At 40.8% G+C, this 23,215-nt stretch overlaps 2 protein-coding genes across 11 annotated transcripts; one reads left to right on the top strand and one right to left on the bottom strand.

Moving 5' to 3' along the window:
* The first annotated feature begins 75 nt into the window (after positions 1-75).
* Sep4 (septin 4) lies at positions 76-3,634 on the top strand. Of its 3 annotated transcripts, none has more exons than XM_043426618.1 (9): positions 76-343; positions 692-868; positions 960-1,052; positions 1,147-1,312; positions 1,469-1,619; positions 1,757-1,922; positions 2,009-2,165; positions 2,390-2,471; positions 2,598-3,634. In XM_043426618.1, exons 1-9 carry the CDS (start codon positions 334-336, stop codon positions 2,757-2,759), a joined length of 1,164 nt encoding a protein of 387 aa, XP_043282553.1. In that variant the 5' UTR covers positions 76-333; the 3' UTR covers positions 2,760-3,634. The 3 variants fall into 3 exon arrangements, with proteins under 3 accessions (XP_043282553.1, XP_043282552.1, XP_043282554.1); XM_043426617.1 differs by having other exon boundaries at positions 2,009-2,177; XM_043426619.1 differs by having other exon boundaries at positions 688-868; positions 2,009-2,177.
* LOC122414935 (carboxypeptidase M-like) lies at positions 3,502-21,208 on the bottom strand. Of its 8 annotated transcripts, XM_043426615.1 has the most exons (11): positions 20,968-20,985; positions 20,562-20,663; positions 13,291-13,567; positions 12,153-12,286; positions 11,155-11,479; positions 10,726-10,755; positions 9,119-9,414; positions 8,684-8,860; positions 8,421-8,513; positions 7,208-7,882; positions 5,661-5,797 (listed from the first exon to the last, which is right to left on the bottom strand). In XM_043426615.1, the coding sequence occupies exons 3-10, from the start codon at positions 13,553-13,555 to the stop codon at positions 7,637-7,639; spliced, it is 1,566 nt and encodes a 521-aa protein (XP_043282550.1). In that variant the 5' UTR covers positions 13,556-13,567; positions 20,562-20,663; positions 20,968-20,985; the 3' UTR covers positions 5,661-5,797; positions 7,208-7,636. The 8 variants fall into 8 exon arrangements, with proteins under 8 accessions (XP_043282544.1, XP_043282550.1, XP_043282551.1 ...); XM_043426616.1 differs by lacking the exons at positions 20,562-20,663; positions 20,968-20,985 and adding an exon at positions 21,074-21,208; XM_043426614.1 differs by having other exon boundaries at positions 20,607-21,067.
* Positions 21,209-23,215: the final 2,007 nt, after the last annotated feature.

The following is a 23,215-nucleotide window of genomic DNA, read 5'->3' as shown; positions in this document are numbered from 1 at the left end:
ATTCTTAATCGAGTTGAAGAAAATTCATAAGACAGGACGACGGTAAAGGTGGAAAACACACGAGGGGCGAGGATGCCATGAAAGTTAGTCCCCACACGCAGTTGCCGCTCCGAGCAACGAACGAATTTTCTCAAACCCCTCTCCGTCACACGTCGCCTCGTGCTATTATTGATCGGTGAACGAGAACGAGGGTGCGCGCCCGCGCCGCATCACCAGCCTAGACAAAAGAGCCACGAGTGGGGGTGTCTTTTTCCAACTCCATGAGTACATCGCCCTAACTCAACCCCAACGAGACTTCCAAATATCCTGGCTAGTGTTGTTGTCGCCCTGAACATGTCTGGCGGTAAGTCCTCTTGTAGCAATTGTTTTTAAGGCTTATTCAACCCTCTTTTTTCAACAGTTATCCATTTTTTTTGTGCTTAAATTTCCGAAGGGGAAAATAAACTCGAAGTGTTGTTTGTCACTGATGGTTGTGGAGCTCAATATCCGGCATTTATTAATATTCAAATATATAGACATATTTGTGGATTTTATTTAGACGAATATTATGTATTTTTATAAAAATGAAAAAATCATCGACGCTTTTACGCATTCTCATGTAAAATTGTCTGAAATATTTTTATTCTGTAAAAAGCGTAAACGCCGGAACGAGATATCGGTGAAAATAAATAATGAAAATCTGTTTAGCAAGACAGGGACTATATCGGATTTGCAACATTGCCGGAACAAGTGCACAGGAAGTCGGTCAAACGAGGATTCGAATTCACTCTGATGGTCCTGGGTGAAACCGGGCTTGGAAAATCAACCCTTATAAACAGCCTTTTTCTCGGTGATCTTTACAAAGAACGCAGGATTCCAGATGCCTTCGGTAAATACCATTTTTCCTCCGTCCATGATTTTCTGTCAGTTTCGTTATTCGCTTCTACATTCAATAATGGTTTTTGTCATCGTGTTGATAGAACGCGTGGAAAAGACAACGTCGATCGAGAAAAAAATGATGGACATCGAAGAACGAGGGGTTCGACTCCGACTGACGATCGTTGATACTCCAGGTGACGAGCCAATGAAAATTCACTCATTTTTACCACGTAAAATTCTTCGGTGTGCTTTATGTGACGGGAAATTTGGATTTTTTTCAATCTAAAGGTTTCGGTGATGCGGTGAACTGTGAGGACACGTGGAAAGCATGCTCCGCATACATCGACGAACAATTCCGCCAATATTTCACTGATGAGAGTGGACTCAATAGGAAAAATATTCAAGACAACAGGGTACATTGCTGTCTGTATTTTATACCACCGTACGGACACGGGTAAGATTTTCGTCCAACACAATTTTCTTTCAAAAGTTTTTTCTCAACTCTTTCTTGCGTCCGAGTTTTTATCGAGTAACGTTTTTGGCACGAATCTATCAAACAAAATAGAGATTCGATTGATCACTGATGTGACATTGACGATTTTTTCACAAGGTTACGACAATTAGACCTCGAAGTCCTGAGGCGGTTACACAGGAAAGTAAACGTTGTTCCCGTCATTGCCAAAGCGGACACCCTGACGACGCACGAAGTGAAAAAACTGAAGGAACGCATACTGGCTGATATCGAGGAGCACGAGATTCAGGTAGACTTCTGTGCTTCGAATACTCTCACTCGTACTCGGTGGCCTCGGGAAATTCACTTTTATCATCGAAATTGAGCGAGAGGGAAAAAGCAATTCTTTAGCATGAACAAATATTCATTCAACTTTTATGTTTGCAGATTTATCAGTTCCCTGATTGCGACAGTGACGAGGACGAGGATTTCAAACAGCAAGACAAAGAATTGAAGGCGACGGTGCCGTTCGCCGTGGTAGGGAGCTCCACGGTTCTCGAAGTTGCTGGACGGAAAGTCCGGGGACGACAATATCCTTGGGGGGTTGTAGAAGGTGGGAGGAAAAAACGTTCTCACCTCGAGCCATGAATTTTCATCGAAAATCTTGGATTTTAACGAATCGTTTCTATGTTTTTCTAGTCGAAAACCCAAAACACAGCGATTTTGTTAAATTAAGGACGATGCTAATATCGACCCACATGCAAGATCTGAAAGACGTCACGCAAGACGTTCATTACGAGAATTTTCGTGCCCAGTGTATTTCTCAAATATCCCAACAGGCTATCCGGGAAAGGAGGTATTTACGCATGTAAATAAATATATTTTGTACTATTTTAATAGTCGTAGTGAAAATCTTATGATAATTGCTCAACGAGAAATACTCAATTTTCGCGAATGAAATCATTTCGACTGATTTTGTTATTTTACAAATTTGATTTCGTCGTCTATGATTTGTATTTGATTAAAAATTGTTTTTCTTTGCTTATATTTGAAATGAAATTTTTGTTTGTATTTTCTCAGTAAGCTGAAACGGGACTCGGGTCCGCATTTCGAGAATAGTATATCCGACACTGACAGACTTTTGTTGCAGAAGGACGAAGAGGTAAATCTCTTTTTCGTCGTTTATTTAAGTTTTCGTATGTTTTATTCTGATTTTCGTATCGAGACACAGCCGACGAATGCTCGTTGTACGAGAAGGGTATTATATTGTTTACTTTTCTTTTCACAGATCCGGAGAATGCAGGATATGCTTGCACAAATGCAGGAAAAGTTGAAAGCCACGGGCCAAGGAGGGGGTGGAATAGGGCTGCGGGGGAGGGTCGGAAGTCTTGGGAACGATCTCGACTCAACGGAACTGGACAAGAAGCGAAATAGTATTATAGATGTTTAGATTAAATATTTATTTCGAAGAGAATAGAGGGCGCGTGCGCCTCGGATGGAAAATAGCACAGAAACTGACGGAGATTGGCTACAAAACAAAAGTCCGATCGATTAACGCACTTCGCAAAAGAAAAATAAGAAACAAGTCGGATAACCTCGAATGGCCCTGAATTTGTATTCACTGTAGAATTCAATTAATAATTTACAGATTGAAAGCGATTTGAGGGAACGATTGAACGTCGATTGAGCGGAAGGATGGTTATGAGAAATCAATCAATCCGGACTGACTCGTTTTTTGCTTCATTTTTCTCACCGCAATCGGAGCATCGTGAATACAACTTCAGGGTCGTTGGAATTTTAATATTTTCTTATGAGCATTTTTGAACGTGACGTTTTAATATTAAAAAATCGTTGGTAGCTCTAGCACACGTGTATTTCGCCAAAACGACAAAATTTTTAAGCTCAAATTTGTAAGATATTAGCACACGGGTCATGGATAATAGATCTCTCTCGAAGCTGACACGAACATCTTAAAGATTCATAAACGTGATTAGAAATTATGACGTTGGGTTGGATTTCCATTCATTTTGACAAAGTTATTAATTCCGATGTTTTCGAGTAACTGTTCTATCAGGGCGACCCCAACTTAAGTCTCTAGATTTGTGATTTGTGCACGAACCGTCACGATTGGGACTTATCGGACCATTTTTAGGGCTCGTGATAGAAGATATTTTATCTCAAACACATCAACATGCGTTTCTTGTTTCTTATTATTTATGGTTACATATTAAGTACATTCATTTTCAAATGATATGTAATACGAGATATAAGTAGCATTGCAATTACGTGAAACAGTATTGAATAATAATAAGAATGAAATCTGGACTTGATGCTTTCTCCAATACCACACAAACCGAGCTTTTCGTATCGTTTACGTTTTAAAATAAATTGACAATATCTGACAACATCGAGATCTCGATGTTGTCAGAAACGAGTTTCTATTCGGTTTCAGGCCTACTGAGAAATGACAACAATCTGTTTGCTCCCGTTTCAAAACAGGCATTTTTCTTTCGGCACAATAATTATAGTCTCTCCCGAGACTCTACCGAGTCTCTTGATTTGAATGATTGTTTTTTTATCGTATCATAAATCGAAGCAATAAATACAACGGGCGTACTACAATGAATGCGGTACAGATTATAACTTAAAATAATAAAATAGACAGAAGAAAGTAGGAATGAAAATAAGTAGTAACAGTGACGCTCACAAGTATGTCTCGACGTTTTATAAAAATAGTCTTGGATATCGCTCACTTATTTCTTTCGTTTATTTCATAAATATTCATCTTAGTCGTCATCAAAGTGGATTTGGTTGAAAATTTTATCTGATCTAGTTTCAAAATATAGGATTTTTTGTCATTTGTTTAAGTATAGATATTTAAACACGATTATTTCGAGTGATTAATCGCACTTTTATACATCGCATTATAATTCCGCTCTGAACTAAACACCCTCGGTGAACGATTCTACATCATTTTATTATACATCAACTTGCAGTATTTTAAGTGCGGCAGGCATTTTTTTAAGGCGATCGAAAAATCATCGTCTCTCCGACTCGCACGATATATTTACAGGATGGCACATTCGTACTCGTTACTGTGCCGTGGATATACGTGCGTATGCAGTATTTGCGAATTCCAAGAAGAGCGGAGAGCAGAGACAAAAGCCGAGGACGATGTTTATAGTACAATCTAAAAATATTTATATTCTGCAGGATCCAATGTGTTTTTTTTAAATATCTCTTTTTTCATTACTTTATTTTATCGTTGAAAACATTATTAACTCTCTTTTATTACAGATCTAAAATTCTGCAGACGACAGAGGACAGGCCTGCTCGTATTCACCGAACTCTCCAAATTTTCTACACTTCATAAGGGCATTTCATAATCCAAATGGGATCGCAACTGTAGCGTTACTGTCCAACTCAGGAAAAAGTACTCGAGACTCTATCTTCGGTACTCTACTTCAAAGTTCAAAGTGCAGATTTCACTCAATAATAATTGACAATTATATGCTCGCTATGTGCTACAACGAAACGTCATGGGGATTAAGAATACAGCCAGTCTACTCTCCGTTTCTGTACTCTCAAATAATCCTTCTTTTCTAACCTTGCATACCTCTAAACTTTGACTTCTACTCGCCGTACCCTCAGTAATTCTACTCCAAATTTTTTAGAATATTCTGGCTCATCACGACTTCCAAATATTTCTACTTTTGTATTCAGTAGTAGCTGTCCAACCTAACGGCTCCGCTTTGACACTTGACGGAGAGTCATTTTGTTTCTCCGATGATATGACTTTTCTACTTCAATGTCTGGGCTTGGAGATATTTTTGTACAATTTGGGAAGAAAATATTTGAGAGCAGCAATGCTTTGGCAAAAATTTCACGAGATATGAAGATATTTAGGAAAAGAAGTGCCGCAAGTAGAGTGACACGAGGAGAGTTCAAAGTACAAAGTTTGAGAGTACAAAAACGAAGAGCGAAGGAGTTGTGCTGTATTCTAAATAACTATAATATAATATATTATGATGAAGAATTAAATAAGAAAAGAAATTCTGCGGTCGCAGATCACATAAAATTGACTCTCTGTGCTTCTCTTACGTTTAAATATCCGGCGACGAAAAAACACTAGTTTTTTGAATGAATGAATAAATTTGCGCGTGTAGCGTTAACGACTCTTCGAGAACGAAAATACTGTCCGCATAATAATACAATAAATATTATCGCGAATTGACGAGTAGTGGAAAGGAGCCTCGGGAAGTAAACAAACGATCAGCCAAACAGGTTATTGACCAACGAACTGAAGCCGTTGCTTATTGATGAGAATATACCGTTGTTCGAGTCCGAGGCAGTGTTGGCGCCCGAACTGGGACGAAAGTGATGCGTGTAATCTCGGTGAGGATAAGGTCGAACTCCGCCAGTGTTGCCAGCATAGGGGGCGCCCGATGGTGATCCTGAAGCTTCATCCCCGAGGTTGTCGTCTTGCCTCTGTTTGTATGTTCGCGAGTCACAAATATGAAATCGGTATCAATGCATCAATATTCCGTTGAATCAGCTGTGATTAATGATGATAATAAAATTCGTCGTGACAAAGATATCCCAGAACATAACAGACAATCACATTTTACAGTATCAAATAAACGTCAATCGATAGTTTCCATTCCTACACATGAATAATCAATAAATTAATTTAAAAATATTACAACATTCATTGAAAAATGCAATTGAAAGAAGCAGCTCGCAGAAGAAGCGCAGAACAGCAAAACACACACCGCGCGACGCATAAAAGATAATGAAAAACGTGAATTTCCTCCCATTTAAATAATTCTGTAATGACTCGTGAGCGGATCGAGGAGCTTTTCACTCTGTGACAAACTCGAGTGTTACATCAATAACTTCTGAATCAGAGAGTTCCTCGGTAAAGCAAGAATAGTGATTTTCTCATTGTTCTTGTCAGTAGGTCGAATGACATCTCGTTAGCCAATATTGGCATGCTCGGCTATTCTCGTGGAAACGTATTCGAGGCGAGAGGAAACGACCAACTTAACCTCTCCGTTTTCAATCTGGACACTTTCTATTCGGTACTATTTCATTTAATCGTTATATTTCCGTACTAACGTTTCAACCTATTCTTCCGACAATAGATTATTCAATTAGTCACACGTTACGATAGCTGCCCCGGTGTCTCCTCGCGCGTGTGCCCACGTACATATATACGTTTGCCTCTATCAATAGCTTTTACCCCACCTCGTTAGCTCCATATCGATCCACAAGTTTATACCAGAATAGAACAAATTTCCATTAATTCCGCTCTAAACGTCATTTTTATCTTCAGAATTAATAAGTTTCATGCTAAAATAATATTTGCCATGAAATGTCGAGAAAAAATGGCGAAACGCTCGAAAAATGTCGTCCCACCATTTTTTCCTTTATCTTCCTTTTTTTCCTTTTCCATCTCTCAGTTCTCGAGGAACAACTTTTGGCCAAAACTCGATTATTCTGATGCAGGAACATGAATTCTTCAACTCGTTTTTCACGAATCTGTAGATGGAAGAAAAAAATAATGAGAAGAATCGATGAGAGCAGCAGCAGCAGCAGCAGCGGCGATAGCACACGAAGCGGCATCGATTCGGGACTAGAATGTCCTCAAAAGCGTTCAGACAAAAAAAAAGGAAAAACACCAACAGTCATTGCAGCGTCTGAAAAGCTTGAAAATGAATTTTAGCCAATCGATCGGAAGTAACGTCATTCGAAAGCGTGGCGCACAGCCGGAAATCAAGACCTTTGCTTGAAACGAAATGATGCAGCGATGGTATACGATTAAATACAAAACCCGAGAATCTCTAAGCTCTTAGCTCCCAAGTTTTGCTTGAATAAACCTTCTCGTTTGGTACTTACATCAACACACGTGCGATAATATTCGAGAATCCGAGCGATTAAAATAGACTTTTTAGCTGTTGTTTATCGTGGTGAGGTTGTCGTCGCACTTGCTTCTCCGAGGAATACTGAAGTGAGCGAAATATTGGAGAGAGGGAAACGGACTATGCGATTCGTATTTTGCAACGATTTTGCAACATTTAACGGTGCAAATAAACGTGCCCGATTTCATTGATCGTTACATGAATTTTAAAACCATCAATAAAATCGGCCATCGAGATACTAACAAGCACTAGACGAATAACTTTTAAGATGAGACGAAACCACGACGTTGGATTCCTTGCTCTAATCGTCTCAATTTGTATTTTACCGAGAAACATTAAAATGAATTAAATTTAGGCAAAGAAACGCAGAGTCGGAATCGTTTTTACAGAGGGGCTTTGAAAATAATTAGGAGTCTGGAAAAATGATAGCGTCCCTGGGATCGTAAAGCGCGAAATTGGCCCCGTGATCATCGACCGGCCTCCTGCTTCCTTCGGTATTTTTATTCTTTTGATGCGAGTTACTTCCGAGCACACTGCTGCCACTGACAGCAGCGTTGATACTCGCTTGTGTTACGTCACGGTGTCTCGTACCGGTGTTATGCCCCGATAAATCCCAAACATCATCATCATCATCATCATCATCACCCCAGTTCTGAAAACACCATGCCAGACCCCTCACCAAACGGGGCAATCCCAAACACACGAATATGTCTTTCTGAATATGATTCACCTTCCTCCTATTCACGTTTCCAACAAATATTTACAATATTCAAACTCGAATGTTGTTATGTACAAACGCTCACGACTTCGAAATCCTCGATCACCCCTCGAAATTCATCGTTTTTACTGATCTATTGTGAAAAGCATGTTGCTGGAGTTAAAAAAATGTGAGTACGAGAATGTAAAAAAATTTTCGCCTCAATTAGTTTCCATTTCCAATGGTACCAAAGAAAAATCGTTCCAAAGGAAAAAACACAAAAACGATGAGAATGGTGATCGAAGAAATTCGAGTAGAAGATACAAACAAAGTGTTCGATTTACTGCGGATACAAATATCGAAATTCATCGCGTATAACGTTCAGCTCTAGACGAAGAAGGTACTTGCATATTAAAACGGAAAATAACATTTGGGGATAGAGTCTTCAGCGATAGTTGGCAAAAAGATAAAATCAATTAACATATCTGCTCACCTTGGTGGCGTGGAGCGTGACGTTCAGCAAAGTTGGATGCTGATCGATGACCATGAACTCCACCTCTCGGGGGCTGTATCCATTGGCGTAAACCTAAGGTCATAAAAAGTGTGAAAAAGTATGATAAAAATAAGCTATAAATGGAATAAAAAGCGTTGGAGGGCGATACATCTAATTTTAGCCTCGAGTAGAAAGTTGTAGATTATGGGAAAAATGGAGTAAACGAGGTCGGATGGGAAAAAACAAGATACAAAGCGACGTACCTCGAGTTTGTAGATACCAGGCAACAGAATCCTCCAGAATTCACCGTATTTCGTCGTCAGGAAACTTATGTCTCGTGTCTTTATTTTAACGGATGCCCGTTCAACGGGATTGCCGTTCTCGTCGATAACGAAACCGTGAATGCCGCGATGTGCCTCAGCGAGAAACTTGATCAACGCCTATCGAGAAACAAGTTGATGAAATCGTTGCAAGCGGTTTGAAATTCTCGGTTGCTTTTTTTTATTTTATTTTATTTTATTTTTTTTTTCGTCGGAGTAACAAAGTTAATGGATTTCGAAAATTTATGAGAAATTAAAAAATGTTTCAAACATCTAAATTCCTATTTCGAAGTTTGAATGGATTTTCTGCCACAAATTTTATTCCCTCGCATTTTCTATGATGCTCCAGCGTTTTTTTTCTTCATTCGTTCAACTTACAACGCGATTCTCGTCCCAGTACCGCGGCAAATCCTCCGCCGGCGGATATTTGCAGCACGAAAGTTCCAGAGTCATTTCCATACAGCCGTTCCAAACGTAATTGAAATCTTGCATACCACCGGTAAGCGGATACCACTCTGCGCCATTGGTTATGCCGTCTTTAAAGCCGGGCTGGGAGGGCGAACAGGCTGCCCCACGGTGCATCGTTCCATGGTTGCGTGAATACATCAGAGACAGATGACGGAAAACGTCGTCATCCGGTGATATGCTCGGCGTCGACGAGTAGCTCTGAAACACTTTTTTACAAAACAACTTCGTTACTCGCACTTTGACTTTTATTTTCGAAAATTACACAGATTCATCGTGAAAATTACTTTCAAAATCATATTTAAAATTTAATAATTCTTTCTATTTAAAAAATTGTGTGAAAAAAAAGAACTTTGGAAAGTAGTGAACGAATCGAAGGATCTGAAAAACTATGCAATTCGATTTTACCACTCGTTTGAATGGCAGGGTGTCAATCTTTCCATACGTACCAGCTGCCCGCTTCCTCAGCTCTCAAGTTTATCGATAAATTTCTAATAGAATCATTTCCATTACGATTTTGTCATAAATATTCATGACAATCGTGATAGATCTCTCCATAGTCTTTTCAAATGATAATTCTTCATTACGTAGTGGCGATGAGCATTCTAATTATTAGCTTTTTGAAACAATCTGAAAAAAAATCCATCTCATTATTCTTGGTACATATTTATTAGGGTGTGTAAAACAAATGTTTTTTTTTCCCCAAAGAATAGCCTTCAGGTAGAAGATATTCACCACTATTTGAAGATTTTTAATTTTTGCCACTGTTCTTTGCCACCATGGTTTGATTGGACTTGTTGGAACTTATTTCAGTTCGGGCTTATTGGGCTCGTGTGGGCTTAGCCCAAACAAACCCAAGCGTTCCCAAAAAATCTCAAAAAAGCCCAAACAAAACCCAACAAGTCCAAATAAGCCTAAACAAAAATCCATACAAACCCAATAAACTCGAACCGAAATAAGTTCTAACTTGTCCACCAAATCATGGTGGCAAAGGACAGTGGCAAAAATTAAAAATCTACTAGAATCAATCTGTAGATTGAAATAGAGCGAAGCCTTCAAATAGCGAATAGCCTTCAACCTTCTACCTGAAGGCTATTCTTTGGGGGAAAAAAAACATTTGTTCTACACACCCTAATAAATATGTATCGAGAATAATGAGATGGATTTTTTTTTCAGGTTGTTTCAAGAAGCTAATAAGTTATGAAGTTAGAATGCTTGTCTGGCTATAGAGAGATCTATCATGATTATCATGAATATTTGCTCGTAGCATTATTAATTGAGAAAATCATAATGGAAATGATTCTATTTGTCGATAAACTTGAGAGCTGAGTTCCAACGATGGAAAAATTGACTGGAGAGATGACACGATGTCGAATTTCTCGATGTAAAGTTGACACACTGCCGTTCGAATATTCTCAGTTTTAACTGGCAAAAAATCAACGAAAAATTGCATATTTCGAGAGAAAATAGTTCACTTTTATCAGGATTGGTGAATGAGGCTTAATAACGTACGAATTTACCTGCGCACAATGGTGCCGAACGACATATTCCTGATTGCGTGAAAATATTTCAGAGAATATTGATTTTTGACATACATTATATCGGAGTTGGAATAGTGACATTCGTCGTCGACGTTCTAGTGAGTCGAGTTTTCAGAAAAATACTTCTCACAGGATGAAAAATTTGTTGCGCATTTGGTTATTTATTGTGGTGAATATTTTCTCATTATTCCACGAACTACTATCGAAAAGTTCGTTGCAATTATGTTCCTAGCAGTTGGAACAAAACTTTTGGTGCTCCGATAGCAATTTTCGTGCTTTAGCATGATTCGCGAGTCGAGAGTTTTGTTCACGGTTAAAGTGGCGTGAGGCGGGATGAAGAATGCTGTTTCTCGAAACGAGGAAAGATAAGAGAGCGGAGCGACGGCGAGTGGAATGGCGGTTACTCACGCGAGTTCGGTGTGTTGTCGAAGGGATAGCTCGCGACGAGTGCTCCGCCGTGGAGACTTGCTGAAAGTACGAACTGAATTTTTGATACCCATTCTTTGACAGCTTCCGTTTCCGGTTGACTCTTTTTGTTGTTCTGCTTGAAGTAGTCCGGGAAATTGCGATTGAGATCGAAGCCCCGGGCGTTGTAGCGACCTTGTCCGCCCTCGCACGAGCCTTCTTTCGAGACCTCGAACCCGTCCGGATTCATCGAGGGCAATATGTGAATCCGAGTGTTGTCCAGGAGCCAAGTTATGTAGGGATCGACGCCATACTTCGTCACCAACAGCTGATCGTAAAGAAACAAAAAACGAAATTTCCATTTAGAAAATATCGTCGAGGACGACGAGAAACGAGGAGCAATTTGAAATTAAGGAGCTCCCGTGCCCCTAGAAATACAACGTGACTAATCCTCTTACGAATTCTCAGAACGTTCATTTATTTCGTATGCACAAACCTCGCAATTTTAACGCCATCGATGAATACAAAAACTCTTGAAATTATACCATCACGCGTCCCCACATCCCGTCCTTGAAAATTACACGTTCACTCACATTCCTTAATCCCAAAATACTTCGTCAAATTCAACTCAAACGTCGTAGCATCTAAAGATCATTCGAGAACCTTTTTTTTTTCATGGCCACGCAGATTTTAATCACCCGCTCATTTAACGACATTATTAAGCATCCAATTCCGTCGGGTTTTTCCTCTCGACTCGGGAAAACCCAACAGCATTTGATCTCAGCGAAATTTATTAGCGGACCGAGTGAAATCTCATGGAAACGGTTATTTGACATTTCTCGTCCATCGATCAGCAGTTTTCGCCTCTTCCGGAGTCACCTGACAACGTCGATCTTACGCAATCGTGGGCTCCAACCTCTCGACTACACTCGCACCGAGTCTTGCCATCCCGAACACGATCTCGACCCGGAAAACCCCGACGAAGGAATGTCCACACTTACATGAATGAGATGGAGCATGAGCTCCCGGCCGACCGCTTCGTTTCCGTGTATGTTCGCGATGTACTTGACATCAGGCTTGCCGATCATATGCTCGTAAGGCGAAGACGATACGACCATCACCCACAAGTCTCGTCCTGAGGGAAGAAACGGAATTAAAAATGGGGACCGAGGGGAGAAGAGTTGAGTCAAAATGGCTGCGAATAGATTGGCGAAATTTCAGGTCAGGTCACCGAACATTTAATAAAGAATAAAAACTTGAAAAATCGTTAAATTTCTACTCTAAAACGAACGAAAAAAACGTTCGTAAGACTTTTTTATTTCACGAATCATTGGCGTGCGATGAAAAACTAAAAATTTTTTATTCGCCAGGAAAGAAGTCGGAGATTTACTGGAATTATTCGAGGGTTTTTTTTACGTTGCTTCGTTGGACTCCGACGTTGCAGACTTCAGCGTCATACACGGAGAGACTTTTATAGCAAAAATTACTATGTTTTTATAGTAACGTCGGAGCACATCGATATTATAATAATAATCGCTACAGAGCTATATAAAAAATGAACACCGAGCGAAATTTGATCAAAAACATAGCAAATAACGAAATGATTTGATGAAAATTTAGGAGATAACGAAGCAGTCGTTTCTCTCTGCTATACGAAAAATTGCATATTTTGCTCAATAACATAGCAAAATTCGTGCGCCCACCAATTATACGAGGCGTTGCTCCGTATAAACATGAAAATTAACCAGTGGCACATGGTAAAATTTCAAGCAATTTTTCCAGTCCGATTCACCAATTTTTAACGAGTGACATTCGGATATCGATGCACCGTTCGATGTAAGAATGTCGAAGACCTAAATTCAACTGCTTCCGACATCAAAATTACTATGCACTTTGGTGAAATGTAATAGAATGACGATATAGAACAGCGCTGCTACAAAAGATAGCAAATTCGTCCGAAATATGCGTATAAAAGTCTCTCCGTGTACTAAATAATTCAAAATTCCTCGCACGAACTGTCTCACCGTTAGGAAAACATGTAAGGAATCCATAACGATGACGAAAATAAAGGGTTGCCGAATGCTGCCGTAAAAAGGGCGGTTGCTAATCTCGATGCCAAAAGTAAATGGTGGAGGGTACCTTTGACCGATTTTCCTATGGAATAGAGGGCAGTGAGATTCTGGAAGCGGAGCGAAGTCGCCCTGAGGAAGCGGCTCATCTGCTCGTAGTTGTGGTACTTGAAATCGATGCTGTAAGGCTCATCGAATATGGAGTAGCGAGAATTGTAGTGCCTGGCGATGTCCTCGTCCTGGGCAATGGGCTCCTGGGAGACGGCGACGCCGGACGCGGCGCCGTAGCAGCAGGCGAAGAGGAGCACCGAGGCGACGCACAGCTTGGCGAACATCTTCACGAGAATCTGTGGAGAAGAAAGAGATTTGAAAAACTGACGAGCAAGAAGAGTGTAAAAATGCTCATTTTAAATTCGGACGCTGGGAAGGAAGATGAAGAACGAGAGTTGAGAGACCCCGATGCTCGGTCCGGTTTTTAGAACCGTTATACCGCACTGGAAAAACGACTGTGAGAGTCCCGTTCGAAGAGTCATCGAGCCGGAAAGAGGATCGAACACGCCTCTCCCGTCATCGGCATAACTCGAGATCGTGCATCGCGCCCCAGCACCGATTCCGACGCTTTCGAACAAAGTTACTTCGAACAGGAAGTCGAGTAAGTTCTGGGCACAAGATCTTTTCTTTGCCGAGGAGACCGAAACGAATTGATGAGATCGAGAAATTCGATGGTCTCTCACGAATCCTCGGTGCTGAGGAGCGTTTCGGCTCAAAATCTACTCGTCGACGTGACAGCTGTCAAACGGATTTGACGTTTGAGATAATATCGCGTTACACTCCCTTGGAAAAAACGTGCAAAAACAACGATTATTTGGAACGAGGATTCTTGACCTTCGCTGCTTTCGTGACGCGAATCACCGCACCGGGTTGGAGCAAACCGTCGACTGAACCGATAGCGGCATCGCGTAGCTACTTTATGAGAAGCATTTTTCGTGCTCGGGAGACGCGGGAAGGGGCGCGTCGATTTTGCTCGGTAGAAATGCCCGAAGTCGAGGATCCAGCTATTCTCGGGCTCAGACCTCCAAATCATTTCTTCAAAACGACGCTGAAGTCTCCAACGTTGGAGTCCAACGAAACGAACGAAAAAAAACGTTTGTAATTCACCAATTTCTTATTTCACGAATCGTTGGTGCAGCTTGAAAAACTACGAATCGCAAATTTGGCAGGGAACAAAATAGGAGAGTTACTGGAATTAGTGGAGAGTTTTTTTCCATCATTTCGTTAGACTCCAACGTTGGAAACTTCAGCGTCATTTCTTCAAAAAGAAATTGCTTCGAGCAGGAAACGAAGAAACGGACGCGCCACTTTCACTCGCCGCTCCCGGAGACCCGAAACCGCGAGTTCCGCTCGAATTTTTCATCCTCTAGAGGCGTTTTTTTCAGGACCAAGATTTTTAATGCTCGATCGTGAGTTTGACAACCGCCCGATTATCGAGTCCGACGAGGGGGAGACAAACACAAATGATTCGTTGAAAAACTCGGTCCGAAACCGCCTCCCCCGGTCAATTCGCACATAAATTATGCAAAAGAGCGCGGGCACGCGAAGAGGCGGCAGGGGCCGCGGAGAATTTCCGCTTTTTTCTCATTCACCGTTTCTTCGCTTTGTTTTTCCTTCTCCGCGTCTACGGACCCCGATAACACGTTACTTTGACTGTACAAATGGAACAAGCTCGTTTCGACTCTCGAGCTAACTAAAAATCCGTTTTCTTTCGTATACCAAAGCCTCGCTAATTGTACGGCTCGCAAATGTGGAACGTGTCAGAGCGCATTCCCCGCGTCCATCGTCATTTCACATTTTTACGAAGGCGCTTCGAGCAATTGGTACCGATGGGAGGAAAAATTCGAGTATTTTAAAAGACAAAACAAAGACGGTGAAAATCCACTTTTTGTGTCGTTCAGAAAGTCGAAAAAGTCGATTTTTCGAAATTGTTTTTGGATAGACGGAAATAATTAATGATAGCGAACTTTCGGTACAGTTTCAAGGATATTTCGAAAGTACAAAAACATTTTTTTCACGTGAGAAATACTAATTCGTACATGGCTTATGCGCCCGCTCGTAATTATTGTCCGTAACAAAAATTCCGATTTTTTTGCCCATTTTCGTACATTTTCCTTCCATTTGAACCGATGAAGACCCGAAAAAATTTCGAAATTCTATATTTACGGTACGTTGAACCGATATTCTTCTTCTTCAGAAGCGTTTTTTATTCAAACTCGCTAAAAATATAGAATTTTGCAAATTCATCCACAGATTTCGTTCCTTAAAAAAAACATATTACCTTACGAGGCTTTTGAGAAAGAAAACATGAAAAAACTTTAGTTTTTGACGCGTCGGAAGCGAGTATCGCGCTGGGCCGTTGGTAACAGCTGATTGGACTCGAGCAATTCAGGAATCGGGGGAGTTTCACCAAATTTATTTTTCCGACTGACTCACGTGCTCGTCCAGTCGCTTCGTTTTTTCCAACGAATTGAACATTCTTCTTCTCGGTGCCGTTACACCGATGTAAACTTTTTTTCGCACAATAAAACGTTCCCTAGATCGAGTGTCATTCAAAGTGTCTGGTCAAGTTGAAGTATAAATTTCACCTTTCATGTAGGATTGGATCAACAAATTCGAAATTCTTTGTTTTCAAATTCAATTGAAAATGACATTTTTTTTAACGTCTCCGTTCTTCGAAGCTCACGAAAAAAACTGTCACTTCTCTTGATATTTTCTTTTTTCCAGTTTTCAACGTCAATGTCCTCAAAATGTCCCAAAACGTCGAAAAATCATATCTAGAAAAAATGTCCGCGAATGTCACTTACGCGAAGTCCGTTATGGCACTGCAATATTCAAACGCTTATAACTCGAAAACGATTTGAGAGACGGGGCTACCGTTTTCCACAGATGTTAATCTATACAAGCTCTTCGTTCTCTGATAATTTTGTCAGAATTTGTAAAAAAATACGAATCCTGCGACGTTTTGAAGTTTTCATAAAAAGAGTGTCGACGCTCCAACTTTTTAAGGTATAACTGGATGGACAGCTCGACCAAAAATAATATCTGATTGGAATCTCCGTACTTCGCGATGCAATAAAAATCTGAAAAAATTCAACAACATTTGGAAAGCTATGAACAACAATTATCAATAATAATAATGCCCCAAAGTTAATAAAAAATTGTTTAAACAATTAATTGTTCAATAATTTTGCGGTGACCTATTGTTTTTTTTTCTACCAATCAAATGTGTGTATTTTTCCGAATGATTTTTTTCAGTATTTTCGTGGATTTTTGAAATTTCTTGATAAAATTTTTTTAAAATTTGAATTTTCGATATGTTTTAGGAGACATATTTACCATCAGTTTTGAAAAGTCTCAAGGCTACTGGATCGAAAATGTACAAATAGAGAGCCACTTAAAAAATTTAAAAAAGGGAATTTCAAAAATCCACGAAAATTCGGAAAAAAATCATGAGCATTCGGAAAAATGTGCACATTCGATTCGTAAAAAAAACAATGGTTTACTGTAAAATTGTTAAAAAATTATTTATTTAAACAATTTATTAATAACTTTTGGGCAATATTATTGTTGACAAGTGTAGTTCATAACTTTCCAAATGTTGCTGAATTTTTTCAGATTTTTATTGCATATCACGAAGCACGGAAATTCCGATCAGGTACAATTTATCGGCTGGGCTATCCATCCGGTAATACCTTAAGAAAGTGTTGTTCTTCTCATCGTTGCTTTTTACAATGTAAACTCGTCGCGTTTCGAATACGTCTTCTCTTTCACCTCCCGTTCCCACATTCATGATATTTTTGAAGCATTTTATTACACTCTTGATAAAAATATTATCAGTGTAATTTTTCACTGATTTTATAAAAAATTTAGACTCGAATCGAATCAACGTTAAATAATTGCTAACTCGACTTCTCGTAGAAGGACCGAACTACTTTTGTACAATTTAATATGGGGAAAGAAAAGCGATGAATTCGAGGATCGATCGTCCTTCGAATCGAGCCCACCGAGGACGTAACTCGCGAACGGGAATCCCCGGAGATTACAGCGAAGATCGTTATCTCCCGCTCTCGGGGATATTAAAATTGAGTAATTCGAATAAAACAGAGGTGTTCGAAGCGTACAAGTGGGTCAACCGCGGACCCGATCTCGCTCCATTGCGGATATCGAGTAATATCGAGCTGCCTCAGGCGCGCCCACTCGGAGCAGACTCTCGTATTGTTCACGTTTCGTCGGCTCTCCGCGTCCCCTCTCGCTCTCATTGTTCTTTCCCTCCCGATAATCTCGCCGATAGGGCGATTCGTCTCGACTCTCGGCGAGGCACGTTCCGCCTCGAGATCGAATGCTCAAAAGTTTCAAAAGTTGGAAATTCGAATCCAGCTGGATTCGCCGACGGTACAAAGGGAGTGGAAACTCGCAAACGGGCGCTGCGAGCCGCGCGATAAGCGGCAACGCGCACTTGCCAATCAACCGAGGAACACAAAAGCTTTAACGATTCATAAATTATTGCGAGATCGAGCGTCGCTTCGACTCAATAACAATCTCGATTATTCGGTGCTTCGTTGGAGCCGCAACGAGACGCGCTCGCTCGATCGAATCCTTTCGTTTCGCTGACGATATGCGCGTCCAGTATTTTAGTCAGCAGGATGGCTAAAAAAATTTTTTCTTTAGTATTTTTGAAAATGGAGCAGCGATCGGCCGCGTCAGATAAAATGGAAAAACACAAGCGGTTTTATCGTTGTGAAATTAAAAAAGATCGACAGACACAGTACTGCGGAGAAAAATGTAAAAAAACCGTGTGCGACGAACATCGCGTCACAGAATAATTATAATTATCAACTGCGATGCACTGAATCATAATAATATGCTGTTCTAAGGACTCTTCATTGTAAAAAAATAAAAATTTTGCTAATAAAGTGTGTGAAAACTAATATGCGTCGTGCGTAATTTATTGGGCGTTTTCATGTCCAAAACTTGAGCACTTAGCTTTGGGTGAATGAAACAAAATAATTTTTTTCTTGAAGCCTGACTTTTTACCTTTAATTTCCAATTTAAAAAATTGTGGTATCTTTATTTTTCGCAGAGTTACAAATTTTTTTGTGAATCAAAATTTTTTTTCGAATTTATTCATTTATTTGACAAAGAATGTATGAAAAAATGGAATTTTCGAAAATTTTACAATTGACACTTGAAAATGAATATTACGAGAAGTAGCGTGAATTTTTTCAGAATTTTCTGAGTGCATTAAGGAGGTGAAGCAATGGCCGGACGCGAAAGACCCACGTTTGCAGACGAAGGGCTCTTTGAGCTTCGATTTTTAGGACCAGGAACTCGAGCGATTTCGGGACTCCGCAGTCCCGACGGGGGGGGCTCTGACGAAAATCGCGAAAATAGTCGAGTGACGTTTCCGTAAAACCAATAAAAATGCGTCCCCGCAGTTTCACCGCCAGTCCTCCCCCCTGTAAAGCGAGATCCCAATGCCAATCGATAAACGCCTTTATCTGCCGCGAATCATCGTCCAAGGGCCGCCCTCCGCGCGCGTCAATATTAATTGGTCAAGTGCGATTTATATTTAACACGGAGGTCGTTACGGGGAGAAGAAAAAAAGCGCAGCTCTCGCGGGACTCGAGCCGCGGAGAATCCGGGGCATGCGATGAGGACGACGCATATTTTTCCATCCACATTACACGCGTGTACAGAGGCAGGCGACGAGGGCAAAACGGGGGGAATAGCGTCCAAATTTTTTCTTTCGTACTTTCAATTTTTTTCATATTTTTCGGAAAAAAATTACTGTCAAAATGTTTCTTCTCTCCTATTTTTCAGCCTTTCAATTGTTTATATTTTTCTATAAAAATATTTAAAAAAGGAATACAAAGTTTCTCGTATTCAAACATTTTTCTCAATTCTCGTGTTGTTCGGTTTCCTTTTTTTAGATTTTTTCAACAAGAAAGTTTTCCCTTAAGGAAAGCACTAAAAAAAATTTCACGAATTTTTCAGGGCTCTTAGCGAAAAACTTTTTTTTGAGATATTGTCAAAAATGACTGTACTTTTTTCCGTGTTTGAAAGAAATGGAGAGTTTCGAAAACTCGTGGAAAATTGGATATTTGCTTGGGCGGCCCGTTTTGCCCCGGTTTCCCCTACGTACGTACCCGCATGACCTACCCAATGTATGTCACCGAATAACGGGCTGTTGGAGATTTCACCGAGTCCTCGACGAGTTTAGTACGCGCGAGTGTGTGTGTAACGAGTGTAGGAGAGCGGACGGAAGAGCGGAAGAAGAGTTTTTGGCCAGTAATTTAGCGGCTGCAGCGAGAGCAAACGTCGTTTTTCCGACCTTTTTCTTTCGAGCGTTTCACACACTTTTGGTGAAAATTGTATGTTCGACCTTGTGAGCTCGAGCCGAGCGAAGATTCGAGCGTAAATATAATAATGGAGAATGAAAAAACGTTCTCAGAACTGAGGAGAAACAAAAGCGCGTTGGTCTGCGCGACAAACATCTTTTCTCCGCAGAAATGCCCAAGGGCGGTCGCAGGTGGTACTGCGAACGCGACTTTGTCTCCGCGCGGGGCGAAAAAACCGGTAGAAAGTCTGATTTTCTAATCGATAGACACTTTAGAAAACCATCGAGCGTTCGCGCACCGGTTAAATTGTAGCAAGTTTGCGGATCGCAGTTCAACTGGAAAGTCTCGTTACGCCGGCAGCTTCGTTGCCACTCGATCGATCTACTTCTCATTCATAACTTTCCGTCAAATCGCTCCGCCGTCAGCGAGATAATGAAATTCTCTATTGATATCACCTCGAGTGTTAAATCGAAGCACCGTTTAGGGGGAAAACGCTTCGAGGAAAGTTCGACCGTTCGAAGGGGACGATCGAGCAGCTGCGAGAATGCGTTCGTGCGGGAGACACCTTGAAAAAATTTCAAGGTCACTTCGTTTACAATTTTCTAATCAAACGAGCAGGTTTTTGTGATGACTGAAAAAGTTATATTCGAACACGACTCCGCGGCTCGCGGAACGCTTAAAATTTCAAGCGGAAATATACATTTTCTGGAATGCCAGCAAAAAAAAGGAATTATGACCGCACGACGAGAAGGACCCTTCAAAAACAGTGGGTGAAGAGCGAAACCGTGTTTTTAGAGGTTCGCTTTTTGGCAAGATCGAATCGAAGAAGTCGAACGAATTTTTTTTTTCTTCTCGTGCTACAATCGAATTAATAATCCTCAAGAAAATATTTTTCATACGGAATGACAAACGAATAGGAATCGGAAACATTAAAAAGTGTGAATCTCACGTGTTCAACTGCGGAAAAGTAAGAATCGTCCTCGAGCGTACGCACCGATCACCTTTTGCACGTTCCGAATAATCGTAGCGAGCGAGCAATAACGTTTGGCCGCTTCCCTCGGGATGAGAAACACGTTGAAAAGTTGTTTACAAAAAGAGAGGTTAGTGGGCGAAAAGTACGAGATCGAAGGAAGAGAATTTCTTAAAAAACGTGTGAGAAAGGTCGTTTCGAATTGAGAATTGAAAAAAAATTGAAGAAAAGTTGTCAAAAATGAGAAAACTGAAGAGACTTTATGAAATCATATGGAGAGTGAGACGAGTGTGGTTGTAAAAACAAAGAACCGACTAAACTGGAAGACACGCGAACGGGGAATAATTCATTTGTGAAAAGCGAAACGTTAAAAAAATGAGCATACAATGAGGTACATTCATATAAATAAATGTACGTAGATGTATAAACGAGAAGCGAAGGGACGGAGAAAAAATTGGTCTCGGCGCGACGAGACCGCGATTGGCACTGACTGACTGACTGACTCGTAGCCCGCTTCAACTCTTGCTCGTCGTCGTCGTCGTCGTAGTCGACGTGAAACACAGAGGCATTTACTCTCTCGTGTGGTAGCCCGAGGAGAAAATTTGGTCCGTCCGTGTTGAAGAGGCAGGAACTCCCTACTTCCAGTCTAGTTGTTCACGTACCAGCATCACACCCGTCCCCGTCACTCTTTTCACCGTCACAGATGCGCGAGCGCCTTTTGCTTTTCATTTTTCTCACCCAAACCCCTCCTATTCGGTGGTGCGATTTATGTACATACACGTTAAAATACGTGTATGCGAATCGCGTAGGGGGAGAAGAAACGTCACAGTCATCGGATCACTCGGTGGAGAAGTGAAAAAAAACTTTAGTTATTGACATACTTAGGACCTCTCTCTACCCAATAAGGCGCTTCGCTTTACCGGAGACTGCCAATCACCGCACGGCCAATAACCGTGCCGACTCGTCTTTACGTTTGTACTTCTCCACCTCGAATGAGAGCGCGCGCTTCCGAGCTCAGTGTGTACGAACGTACCCCTCTGACTCCCTCTCTTCTCCCCCGCCGCCCCTTCTTTTTTTCTCTCTCTCTCTCTCTCTCGTGTACGCGCCGGCGTTCTCCTCTTGCCTTTTCCTATACTACTCCGCTGACAGCCCACGTACCCATGCAACTCAACGACGGCGAGGACGACTCGGCTATCACCCAAAGAATGAAAATGTTAGGTAAGACGAGAAGATCCGAATGAGGGCTGCAAAAGTCTCACGTCATTCGGAACACAGGACACGGAGGAGAAGCTCGACTCGCAAGGGGCGAGGATTAATTAAGTCGTCAAGCCGAAGTGAAATTTCGGGACCTCGGAGATTATTCTCCGATGAATTCTTACCGTTTTCTCCGCTCCGCTCGTCTCTTTCCTTGAAAATGAAATTTATTGGAATCAAAGATTCGAGTCACTTGAAAAACTTTCGTTTTTATCATGACGACTCGCACGACATGTCCTCTAGAAAAGTAAACATATGGGAAAACCGAAAATCAGGATCCAGTGAAAACTTGGACGGCTTTGTTCAATTTTTGTTCGAAATGTATCGAAACTATCGAAATGGTCAATAAAACCGCCAAAAATGATGCAAAAATTTTTAACATAATTGACAAAAATAGACTCGCAACTTTTTAGCACACTTTACGGAGGCCGGACTGCGTCAACGCCGTTTTCTTCCGTTGTACTATCAACAAAGGGATACGCACGCCCCGACGGTTTTTCGTAATTGAATTCGAGATTGCAGATCGCAAACATCGAACCTAATTTATTCTATATTTGAATAGAGAAGAGGCCAATTCTCAGTAAAATAATATTTTCAACTAGAAAATATAAAAACTTTAAGCTCCCATCCGCTTGTTTTTTGTTGGAAACAAAGCCACGAAGAGGCGCTCGTGTGAATCAGCGAGAAAGTGTAACAGAAAATTCGTGACAAAACAACACATTCGTTACGCTCTTTCAATATCAAGACGAACGAAACACACAAATTATATCGTCACGTTTACTTGATTATCCATCCACGTGAGAATTGAAATGTCACGGCCAGTCAGCGCTACTTTTGTTTTCGGAAGCGTTCAATACGTGCGACATCAATAACAGAGAATTTCACTTTTCTCCCAACCCTCAAAACAAAACAAAAAATAGTCGTATTTTTTATGCTCGTAAAATTCTGCCTGCGTAGTTCCTCACCACGGTACTATTGATCGGTTTCACACTGTCCGCCCATTCCTTAAAAATGCTGCTTATATTTATTCTTGACGAAACGTTTTTTTCCGAAAACACGCATACGATCTTGCATTATTGAGTGACCCACAAAAAACTTGGGGAGCTCTATTCACACGGTGCTGCTCTGTAACCTCTGCGAATAAGTTGAGAAACAATAATGATTTGAAAATATTCCTTAAACTGTTCATTTATATCTGTAGTGAAACCGCCGAGGCATCAAAATTTTTAATTCGTCAATTTCGAAAAAACCAAGCTCAGGATACTTCGTTAAACTCGTATGTATATATAGTTTCATGGGTGACGAATGATCGGACGGAACAGTCGTTTATCAGAGCACATTCATGACGAGCTTCTAAAACGTAGAGATCCAATTTTCTT

The sequence above is a fragment of the Venturia canescens genome, chromosome 8, assembly GCF_019457755.1.
Source record: "Venturia canescens isolate UGA chromosome 8, ASM1945775v1, whole genome shotgun sequence".
NCBI classification, from domain to species: Eukaryota; Metazoa; Arthropoda; class Insecta; order Hymenoptera; family Ichneumonidae; genus Venturia; species Venturia canescens.
This window is presented reverse-complemented; position numbering and strand designations above follow the sequence as displayed.

Coding starts and splice junctions, on each gene's coding strand:
- Sep4 (XM_043426617.1), top strand. Junction 869..959: donor CAGGATTCCAGATGCCTTCG/GTAAATACCATT, acceptor TCGTGTTGATAG/AACGCGTGGAAAAGACAACG. Junction 1,620..1,756: donor TCGAGGAGCACGAGATTCAG/GTAGACTTCTGT, acceptor TTATGTTTGCAG/ATTTATCAGTTCCCTGATTG.
- LOC122414935 (XM_043426608.1), bottom strand. CDS start 13,753: ATGACTCTTCGAACGGGACTCTCACAGTCGTTTTTCCAGTGCGGTATA. Junction 9,415..10,725: donor TTCGGCACCATTGTGCGCAG/GTAAATTCGTAC, acceptor TTTGTAAAAAAG/TGTTTCAGAGCTACTCGTCG. Junction 8,514..8,683: donor CTGGTATCTACAAACTCGAG/GTACGTCGCTTT, acceptor TTATGACCTTAG/GTTTACGCCAATGGATACAG.